At 39.3% G+C, this 11,997-nt stretch overlaps 1 protein-coding gene across 3 annotated transcripts in view, besides 1 other annotated feature; it reads right to left on the bottom strand.

Annotated features, from left to right (window-relative positions):
- Nucleotides 1–2,320: 2,320 nt before the first annotated feature.
- luna overlaps nt 2,321–11,997 on the bottom strand; it is a 138,423-nt gene continuing 128,746 nt past the window's right edge. For 2 of the 3 annotated variants that reach the window (NM_001299374.1, NM_206089.2), the window contains exon 5: nt 7,159–7,838. In NM_001299374.1, coding sequence (NP_001286303.1) covers nt 7,663–7,838 — 176 coding nt within the window. In that variant the 3' untranslated portion in view covers nt 7,159–7,662. Of the gene's footprint in view, nt 7,839–11,997 lie in introns of all 3 variants that reach the window. The other variant, NM_001273950.1, reaches the window with a different exon arrangement.
- Nucleotides 4,074–4,486: a mobile genetic element.

Genomic DNA, 11,997 nt, shown 5'->3' on the forward strand with positions numbered 1-11,997 from the left:
TCACATGTTACTCGAGCTTGTCATACCAACGCCAGAGTTTTCCTTTTCAGTTTCTCACACACTTTTCACAGTTTTTCCCACACGTTTTCCGCTGCTTTTCCTCGTCGTGTCTAATAATATTGATTTGGTGGCAATTTTGTGGCGGCTAAAACGAAAGAAATTGCATTCGTTCACTCCCTGTGTGGCTGGCGCTAAAAGTGCCTTGGGTCTTTCTGACTTTAAGGATGCGCACCATCACCATTTTCCGAGCCCAACACGTTGCACGAGCACTCCTGAAATACACAAGCACTCATATGCCGGGCTAAGCTGAATTCTGCCTGTAATTTATACAAAAAGCGACTACAGAGCAAGAGCTTTGTTTCCAAATGAACTTGGGGAAGAGTCCTGTGTGAGGAAAAGTGGCGAATAAAATGTGCTCTATGTGGAAATGTATTTGGGGTTTTAGTGGTCTGCTCTTTAATGGCAAAAAGCGCGCTCAAAAGCATACAATTTTAAAGTGGGATGCATTAATTTTTAATATATTAAGTAACAGCTCTAGAGTTAATAACAGTAGTTTTGAGTGTGTATGAAACTGAATTTAAGTCTAAAAGTATTGCAATTCATTCATTAAAATAATAATAATTGTTAAGATCATTGAGTGCTATACTAAACTACTATAAAATTTGATATATGAATCTGTATTGCTGGAATTTAATAACTAATGCTTAAATAGCTAAAATAAGACAATGCAAAGATATGTATGAAGTTAAGAAAAATAACCAAAAAAAAAAATTAGTTATGCCGGGAACACAAATGATGATGTATATCTTTCTAATTAGTTATTGAAACAGTATGTCATTTACCTCAATTCTTGTAGTTGCAGGGTACCAAGGTAAATCAATCCCTCCTGTGTGTTCACCTTGCATGTTGGTCCTAGCTCCCCACCTCCCTCACTACTCCTTCGCCGCAGGACTCCTAGTTAGCTGATGCAAGTTGGCCGAGGCAGGAAAATCAGCAAAATAAGTTAACATGCCGGGCGTGTTGAGCCACTTTGACAAGCTACAAATGTTTTGCAGGGCATAGCAGACACGGCTTCACATATCAGCCACAAAAGCAGCAGCAGCAGCGGCAGCAGCAACATACAACATGTATGCCGAGGGGTGGGAAAAACCAACCCCCCCAACCCTACCCCTTTGGGAAGGCGGGAAAACTTTTTAAAAGTCATATTCCCTGCGCACCGCTCGCAAAGTGGTTTGAACTTTAGAAACAATTTTGATAAAGATGCAGCGGGCAAACTTGGGGCCACAAAAAGGGAAAGGAGTAGCGGGAATTCCCCAGCCAGCTTGGGTAACGATGCACACACAGATTTCTCGCAGTGCATTGCTCTCTCGGCCCCTCTACATGTTCGCATATGTGTGTGTGCGCGCGTGTGTGTGTGTGGGTTTCTGTGTGCAGGTCATGTATGTAATTAGAAGTTTCGCTGCAGCAGCATCAGCAGCAGCAGCACAACAAAATCAAGAAAATGAAGAAGATGAAAAGTTTTTCAACCTTCGGTTCGTTTCGTCCTTTCGGCCTTTGGGTCTCTTCAGGATCTGGACTCGCATGGACTTGCATGGAAATAAAAGAGTTACGTCTGCGGTCCAAAATTAAGAGAAACGGGCTCAAAAAGGACGAAGCAAACTTGCTTGCACTTTTGTCGTTGGCCATCTTTCACCGGGCGTCTGCCATGTGTGTCTGTGCGAATCTTCATTAGCAGACTGAAACAAAGTCTAAGCGATTTCCCATCCAAAGTTCTTAGAAACAAAGTTTTTGCCAGCGAGAAAAATTGATTTAAATTCAGGACAGCACACTTTCCATCTGACCCGCAAATGACTGACAATCCAATTAGTCCTGGCAAATTGTGATTTACTATAAGTACGCTCCACGATCCATAAACACATAACCCGGCCTTAATGCAGACGAAATGCCAAGGGCCAGGAGACTTTGGTTGATGTCCGCTTGCCATAAAAATATAATTAAAAATTAATACACCAACTTGCACCGCCGGGCCTTTAATGTCATTTATGCAGATTGCCAGCGATTCCGAGTTGTTGTCTATGGTACGGTTGCCATCAACCCGTTCCCGTGGGGCTAATGATGTGAACTGTTTGCCGAATGCCGCCTGCAATCACAAAAGTTAAATATATACAGGCCAGTGGACAGGCCAAAATCAACATCATTTAAATGCGACAACAGCTTTACAATGCCAACCACCAATGGAAATGAGAACGATATAAATATGTTTTTTTTTTCATTTTTTTTTAATTTTTTCTATATTTCAATTTTTTTTTGGATTTTTTTTATTTTTTTGCTTTGTTCACAGAAATTCTCATCAAAATATCAAGTTACGTACAATAATAGTTGTCATACGTGGAAAAATGCCTTCGGTTTATACTTATACAAGAATAAAAATAACGTTTTTCTAATGTTGATGGATCTTGTTTCGGCTCCTCAGTTATTCACTTTTAGCTGTTATTATTGGCTTCATTCGGCCGATGTTATTCTCGTTTGTATAATAAACTAAACCTAAGTACAAGAAATGTCCTCCTTCGTTTTCATTTTTTTTTGTTTTTGGCCTTCGTGTGCCCAATTGTTTCTGCTATATTTTCTGTGTTTATTATTTTCTAGATTCTCTTATAATTTGATACCCCATACAAAATGATTTCCGAATGGAGATGCACAAAAAGCCGCAACAAACAAGCCATAATAATAATAATAATAATAATAATAATGTTTAATGATCAATAATTTTGTTTTGTTTTCGCTTCTGCTTTTGCTATAATTATATAATCTAAGTGGCTAAGGGGCACGGGCGAGGCTGAAAATATGCTTATCGAATTAAATTCTATTAATTATTCTCGCAGTTAATCAACTCATAATCTATGCAAACATTTCGTGTCAGCTGCGAAATCATTTTCGAGTTCAGTTATTAGCTCGATTTTTAAATAGTTTTTAATTTTCTGTTTGACTTGCGAAGCGCTAAAAACAATCAATCGTAAAAAATACAACTGTCAATTGTAGGATTTTAGGAACGTGTGGAAAATCGGGATATGGGTAAACGGGATGTTTTTGTTTTGTGAACTAAGCACACATCGAATGCACATCAATAATAGTAATTAAACACTGACAATTAGATTTTTCGCTATTTGCTATTAGCTAAGAATTTTTTCTGTTTTGCACAAGCATTAAATACAATTATTCATTTTTGGTTTTACTATTTTTTGTTCTTTTTTTTTTTTGATTTACTTACTCCTAAAATGTATTTTTCAATTGGGTTCTCCTGTGCCGAAACTTGTGAATTTTCCTCGTTACCTCTGTAGTTTTTTTTTTCTGCTTATGTTTGATATCAATTACACTGCCTTACGATTACAATTACAAATATGAATGCATGCCTGGGGTTGCGATCATGTACAGAAACGAGGAAGGGCTAAACCGAGTTATCGCGTAAAAGTCCTAAGTAATCACCACTTGCTGACCCCCCCCCCCCCAAAATGTCTACCGTCAGTAGTCCCCACTTCGCTAAGCCTATGACCTATGACCTCCTCATCTGCATTCCATCACCGTTCTAGCTTTAGTAACCGTTCGTGCGTTTGTAGCTCAAATAAACGCGTACTTCATTAGTTGTAATTTATAATGCTGTGCCTTAATTTGTAGATGCTTTGCATAATCCTTCCAAAAACTGACTTCTTCTCGCCGGACTCGTCCTTTCGACAGATACACATCAATTTAGTTTACACACACTCACTCAGCCACACACACACCCGCACAACTGCCACGTAAATAGGTTCGACATACGCACTAAGTATATTCTCTTAATACCATATCCGATGTATATATTCATATATTTTTTATGTAGTTTCCTTTTGAGTTCATTTAACATTAAACTAATTCATTTCACTAAACTATACACAAAATCTTTTATGAATTATTTGCCCTTATTTGCCTACATAAAATGTTTTACTCCTTTCCCTCCCCAGATTCCCAAATCCCCTACCCCCCCCTGTCACACCCTTGCCCACATTACCGATACCATTTCCCATTTTCCGACCCTATATAGTGACGTATTTGGGTGGTCCAAACCAGCCACTTCCATTATTTCAAAGAAATCAGTAATGCACTCTAGTAATTTTCCATAACGTATCCCAGCTGCGCAGCATTCGTTATCTTTGGCAGCGCAGCCGTTCTTGTAAACATCCTAAAGCCTGACCTAAGCAGATTTGACTGCCCTCTTTCAACGCTACCTAATCTTAAGAACCCAAGAGCGAGGCTCTCCCGAAATACAAATATTGTTCAAATACTGAGGCTTCTCCTCAATCCAATTTGCATTTGATTTTTAGTCTTAAGCTGAGATCCAAAGAATAAAGTCGTGAAACTATTTCTCCTAAAAACTATTTTTTATTTCTTGGCGTTGTCCTTAGTCAACTGACGGGACATTAGTTCGACTCATAAATAAAACAACAATTTTACTATATATATATATGTGTGTGTGTGTGTATATGCCTATCTCCTTCCATATATTTCTGCTATACTAAGCTTGGCCCTGCGCCATTTAGTCTACTCTTAAACTAAACGCTTATGATATTCCGCTTCCGGGTGGGCGGAAATGTGGGGAAAACTGGAAACGGGGTAGGGAATGGGAAAATTGCTAAGCACATTTGCAAACGAAACTCTAAACGAAATTAAAATGTATTTACTCTAGTTTTAGTATACTTTATTTATTTTTATGTGTGCCTGCTGCCAAATATTTTGCCTGCCCTGCGACTTTTGACTTCCGGCCTCTGTGCTGTAAATCTGTAGAAAATGTTTATAGATTTTCCCTTAGCAGCAGAGTCCACAACAGACTGCCGGCTGGTTGACTTCGCAAAGGGCAGACCCCGGGTAGTTAGCCGATGTAAAATGCTCAAGTGTAGACACTAAAATATATTCATAGTTTCGGTTTAGTACTCTCTAGACTCACATTCAGCGTTACTTAAAATTCGTACTTCATTAACGTTAATTGCGGGATCGCGGCAAGGCCTTCCCTCTTACGTATGCGTAGTTTTGCTGCCGAATCGGATAATCGAAATGATCGAGTGGGTCTTAAACTAATCGCTCGAACACTATATGCAATTAGGGGGGAGTACAGTAGCTTAATCCTTTGGGTTCGAAATCTCTTACACTCGTACGTGTACATATACATATATATGTATATATATTTGTTTACTTTTTCTATTTTGCAATTGTTGCATAAACGCGGAACACCTCGTTGACCAGTCTTTCATTTTGTTTTACCTTTTTACACAATAATTTTGTTTAATTTTCTCATTTTAAAATACACTTCTTCGGTTTGTAAAATACATATATATATATATATATATATTCTTATTTATCCATATCTATACTGTCGCTCACTCTGCGCTCGTGACTATCGAATATCTGCTTTAGGATCTAAATTTGCCTTACGCTTTCGATTTTAGTTTAAAGGTTTTCTATACAAAATATTTTATATATTCGGGATTTCTATTTTACTGCTTTTGGTTTTTTCGTTTTTCGTTTTTCGGTTTTCTCTCAAAAGTTAGACTAAACTGATTGAAGCATTTTTGACACATCGTATTGGTATTGGATTTGGATTTGGATATTGATTTTCACGTATTCATTAAGTATTGTTCAGTGCAATTTTCGCTTGGAAGCCAAACGGGATTCTGGAACTGGAAGGACCCCATGGGGTCTATTGGGATTATCCGTTTTGTGGCGAGTTGATCTGATTGATATACAGATACATACAAATACGATAACACTCAAATGACACAAAGCACAAGCAACACCGTACATAATGATTTCGACCATGATTACAGTCGAAACCGTCAAAATTCTCTACACATCATCGACAATCAGTGAGAATAAAGCTAGAAAAGGAGTCAAATTGTATTTCGTGTTTGTATGTACATAAACATTTATATTTTATATATATATATTTATATATATATATATGTGTGGAGCTTTTCTAAACTTTTATGCTCCTTTCTTGGGCACAATTGGAGAGGACTTCTCTCCACCATAAGCCCCATACGTTTTTCTATAGCATTTTTAGTGCATGTGTGCTGCAGTTGATTGCCTGCCTTGTCATTGGTTTTTGGTTTTCCCATTATTTTTCTTTGCCTTAGCTATTTTGTTGTTGTTGTTCTCTGGATCACAGAATTTCTCATCACACAAACCATAATGATTGACCGATATCTCGATCAATATTGTATACTTTGATGTCGTGTTTCATTTGCTGAGGGGTGCTGGTGTAAAATGATAAGTCAATGGAACATTCGCTTTTCACATACTTTTTCTTTATTTAAAAATAATTAAAAATAAACAAATCATTATAACCAAGAATGAGGAAATGATAAACTACAAAATAAGAAGCAGCACGCACAAAAAAATAAAAGATCCAATGAAATTTTTAAGTCTACCGCAAATCAAGAGGGTTCCGAAAAAATGTGGCTTAGCTAAAAAGGAATTGATTGATTTGATTAAATTAACATTAATGAGGCACGTAAAGAAGAATTTGTATGTTAAGTCGAAGTTAAATTTTGTTTCGATTTTCGATTGAGAATACAAATTTTGATTAAATTAGTTAAACGTATCAAAATGTGTTCGTAATACTTTCTTCCATCACTTAGGCAATGCATAAGAGAAATTGTTTACATTAAATAATTACGTATATTCATTAAAAACAGAGCAACCAAAATGCGTTTATGTCATATTCCGAATATCAATTAAATTTAATATAGGCATTCAATAAACTTTATGTTTATAGCTTTCCAATTTTGAGTGGTGCGGTGAAATGTGAAAATTTTCAGACCTAGGCAACACTTAAAATACAATTAAAATTAAATTAAAATTAAGAAAATAAGCATTTTCACCGTTTTCTGTTTTCTCTCGTTTTGTTTAAAACATATTTTGCACTTTTACTTTTTTCTTGTATTTGTGTTTCTATTTACTGATGCTGACATATGAAACTAATTACTTATTATAATTCTTTACATGTACATATATTTTTTCTAGCTTTTAGTTTTTTGTTTTTTTTTTTATTTTGCTTTTTTTACATTTTCATTTTGGCAGTGTATGAAAACAAAATTATTATTAAGTTACTATTTTTTTTTGTTTTTTTTTCTAGCAAATGCTGGATTTTTGTCGCTGCTTTACTAATTAAAGAAATCAGCTTAGCTTTGGTAAATTGTACACAATTTTTGCTGTTTGTTCAGAACTTGCGGCTAAATGATAGGTGTGAATGGGGAAATGTGATCAGGCTGCTAAAGCTTAAACTTATTCTTAACAAGGCATTGAAACAAATCGAATTTGCAATTGAAACGATAACGACGATAACCATACGATAACGAAAACGATAACGGCGACAATAATGGCAACACAAATGTCAATCGGAATCAGAGAACTTGAGTTTCCATCTTTGTGCTTGTGTTGTGATGTTTTCCCTAGTTGGTTTTTTCCTTGATTACTTTCCCACCCCTCTATGCTCCACGAATAAAGTGGTTTTGATTAGCGTTACGCAAGTTTTTCATCGTTCCTTGATGGCACACAGTTTCCGCTGGATTCCTCCTCCTCCCCTCTGCCTCTGGATTTTCCGGCTCTTCCGGATGGCCCTGCTTAAATCTCGCCTCACATGTGGCGCTTCATGTGCAGCGCCAGGTGATCGGACCTCGAGAAGCAGCGATCGCAGTTGCGGCACTTGAACGGCTTGGCACCTGTGTGCTTGCGGTAGTGGCGGGTCAGCTCGTCGCTCCTCGCAAACCTCCATTCACAGCCCTCCCAGGAGCACTTGTACGGCTTTTCACCTGCAACGGGAAGGAAGGGCGGAAAACTCTTATTAAATAAGTTACATTCACAATGGCAAAACTAAAGTGTGCACAAAAAACGTATAACAAATCGTAGGTCTAGAGAATATTATATTATATATAGTCTATTTTATATTATATTTATATATATTATAACTTATATATATATAAAAAAAAAGAAAACAGTGATCAATGGCGGTGAAGTAGAGCCTTCCCGATGCTCAGGCATCGCCATATTCGGGTCCATTGTTTATGGTAAGAGCAAATATCCTTCCGAATCAAGAACATTTTTTCCAGTGTCTAGAAACTGCCGCAGTGGAAAGTGGCTGCAATTTCTCCGCTGCTTCGCTGCTGCAGCACAAACAATAAAGCGCATAAATATGCGTGCTCTGGGAGGAAAAAAAAGGGCTAGAGTTTGGGGAAACATTTTTTATTTAGCACGCGCCTGCCAAATGAAAAAACTTTTTCGACGCTGCCGACGCTCCACGGACGAGAAATATGCATAAAGTAAAACATGAGTAAACAGAGGGGCGGTGGAAAAACGCGGTGGTGAAGCGGGCAAAACGCACAAGCAGTCAGGAATTTAAGACAATTAAAAATGAAAAACTGTAAAATTAAAACCGAACCAAAACGAAACGGAACGATACGAAAAGATGCTAAAGTCGGCGTCGACGGTGTGCCAAGCGCGGTCCTTTGCCAACATTTTTCATGCGTGCCAAAAGCCTCAAAGGATACAAGCCGAGTAGCGCCAAAAGCCAACCAGTGCAGGATCCCGAACCAGAAACAGCAACTGAAACTGAAACAGAGCCAGAGCCAAAACCAGAATCAAAAGCAGAAACAGAGCCATGGCGAAAACCAGCCAGCCGAAAGGAAAAGGAAATGCAGAAGTTGTAATTTCACACAAAGCAACAAAAAACGAAGAGGAACCTAAAAATGCGAGGGCCAGAGCGAGAACGACCTGAATAGAGCGGGGTGTAAAGCCGGCCAGTGCCAGAACGAACACACTGAAAAAATACGAAAACCCGGCCCGAACCCCCGAAAAAAAAAAGAAAATGGGAAAATTATTTCAGTTTAAAAGACAAACAGCAGCCGAGGCAGGAAATTGCCGCCGTTGCTGCCGCTGGAGAAGAAGAAAAAAAAAAGATGGAAAATGGAGCGAGATAACCGGCAAGTAGACGACGACAGCCAAGAAAAATGCATAAAGCTGAGTGGAAAACTTTGTAACGCATACCATACACACACACACACACACACACACACATAGACTTGGCTTAAAACTTAATGCATGCGGAAATGTGTGATATTTCCGTGCTCAATTTCACATTATGCACTTGCGGCTTTCCTCCCATTTTCCCGCTGCCATTTTCCCCAGCCTTCCAACCCTTCCGTTGACCGGGGCTTGGACTTGCCGGCTGTCTTAATTTCCATTTGTTTACACTTGGCCATAGCTCAAGTCGCAACTGTGCGTGTGCCATTGGATGTGTGTTGGTGAGTTCTTGATAAATTTGTCCGTGAACGCCCTCGTATTGATCATACTCGTATTAAACTTTTAAGTTATTTATAGCTTGTAAGAAATTCTAGTGAATTTATTGGGGAAAGAGTTGTTAACTCATTTTTAATAATGTTTGTTGGTGAACAAGCGATATAATGTTGGTGAATTTACTAATAAATAAATATAAATAATAAATATATACTAATAAATATATTCAATTTTCTAGCTAAATGTGTTCTTGATGTCTTTAGTTTATACAGGGAAACCTCTTTAAGATTGCTCATTTCGTTGGTTCTATTCTTTAGCTAAATATGTTGTTGAGTTCGTTGGTGAATGCCTTGGTGAACGCCGACTGTGTTGGAAAGTGCTGTATGTATGTACATAGGTACATCTAATGGAAGCGAGTGTGGGTGACAGCCACTTGGACTTTGGCATGTTGTCAGAACTGTTTGGGAATCGAAGCATTTGGCAATAAATAAAGGAATGCACACTCGCACACACATCGTTGTCTTTGGCAGTTTGTTGGCTACACTCCTCTCGCTCTTTATCAGTTTTTCTCTGTTTCTGGCCATCCGCCTCTGCGGACTTCCCTGCACTCCTCCTGCCGCCCCTCTGGCTGTGTAAATCAGCGTCAAATGCACAAAGTGCAGGCCCAGAGATCTAGGATGCGACCCCCAAGAGTCTCGTATTGAAGTGCATTTAAACGGCAAAAGAGCTGGCAGCAGGCGGTCGGCAATCCGAGGGCCAAAAGCAGCGATAAAGCACCCAAAATGGCCGTGTTATCTGGCCATTGAAGTGGCCCGGCAAAACGGAACGAAACCAAAAACGAAATGAAACCGAAACGAGCCAACAACAAAACGTTAGCGATGCACCAATAACTGACTAATTGGATACCCTCTTTTTGTAAAGCATTTAAATAAGAAAGTTGTTAATAAAGTGCTGTGTGGTAAATTGGTCTTACCAAACGAGTAAAGCTTTGGGAAATATGTTTTCCACGAGTAAATCCAATTTGGCTATTGAAATTAAAATATACTATTTACTTAGTATAATTCATACAACCGGCATACCCTTTTCCTACCCTCTTTGAAGCACCCGGCGGACCTGGCCCAATAGTTGCCCATTACTCAGGCTTTGGATATTGGCCATTTCAACGGGCCGGGCCCTAAAGTACGTGTATGCAATGACCGCGCATGTGGAGCAAGATGGTTTTCCGCTTTCGCGTTTTTCCGCCCAATGCAGCGGCAGCCCTTTAATTAGTTTTCATGGCAAGTCATCTGAGCTGAGCTGACATTGTTAGCCGCGATGCAGCTCCACGGGCCTGGCCAAAACGCCGAAAAGCCAAAAAGCCAAACAGCCAGCCAGGCAATCGGCAACTGGGTTAAGCGATTTTCGCCTGCTTTTATTTCCTCCAATCGCGCCGAGACGTCGCCATGTTAATTTATTGAGCCGAACGCAGTTAAAACTTAACCTCAGCCGTTTGTCCGCATATATATATATATTGATAGTTTCAGCTGCGATTCTGTGGCACTGGCAGGCCATAAAGCCAGCACTTGTAACTTGTTTAAAGGCAATAAGGAGGCGGCCACGATGGAGGACCGCCAATGCAACCGCTTAGCAAAATAAAAAAAAAAGTGGGGAAAAAGGAGCAACGAATGGAGCCAGTTAATATTTTATAAATTTCACTTGGCGCTGGGTTTTAATTTCGCCCGGCAATAGGAAAGAATGCACCGGCGGGACATGCGATGTGGAAAAGCGTGGGAGTAGGAGAGTGATGTTGAGGGCGGTCGGGAAATGGCTGAGGAATCCCTTTTCCTCGGTGGCTCGCCTTTTTATGGAGCTGCTCGATGCCTTCTCGGCTTTTGCACTCAACACAATTTTTATGGTCTGTTTGCGTCTTTTCACTTGATTGCACTTGTAATCTTTTCTTAACGGCTTCGGCGTCTCGGCGCTTTTCCTGGTTTTGCCGGCTTTCCCGGCTTTTCCCGACTCTGCTTGCATGCCACGCTGGCACTTTTATAGTCGCCTGCGTTTAACTAATTGAAATCGTTTGTGGCCAAAGTTTGCGAGGAGGATTTTATTTCGCCAAATGTCGCTTTAATTGATATTCAATTGGGCCGATAAATATATATATACGTATCTATATCTATTTGGTGTGTGTGTGTGTGGCCAGTGTGCTCGAATAGGTTTCTAATTAAATGGCGACGGGCAGATGCAAATGGAAATGGGAATGGATGGATGGCAAAAGCCACAGGAGGAAATGCAGGAAGTGCGCTCGAAAACCCAAATCAAATTAATTTCACTGTCTGTTCCGCCCAAATTCCCCGGGAAAATGTTCAAGGACACTGTTTGGCAACTAAATAATAGCTCGTCATCAATTATTCGCATGCGTCCGCTTTTCAAATGCGACAACATTTAAAGAATCCTCCATCTAGGCGCTCTAATGAAATTCTCTGCCGAGCTGAGCTTCATTTGCCATGCAAAAAACGTAATTCATTAGGTTTTCTTTAATTTAAAAACCTCGCCTGGTCTCCATGGTATCATTAAAATAATTACGTTTTCCTTTTTCCGCCCGACTCCGCCCATTCATAAAATTCTTTTTTTTTTGCCCGTTTTTCGCCGAGCTTTTCCGCATTTCGGTGCCAAATCAAATGTTTCAATCTTATCGTC

The sequence above is a fragment of the Drosophila melanogaster genome, chromosome 2R (assembly GCF_000001215.4).
Source record: "Drosophila melanogaster chromosome 2R".
NCBI classification, from domain to species: Eukaryota; Metazoa; Arthropoda; class Insecta; order Diptera; family Drosophilidae; genus Drosophila; species Drosophila melanogaster.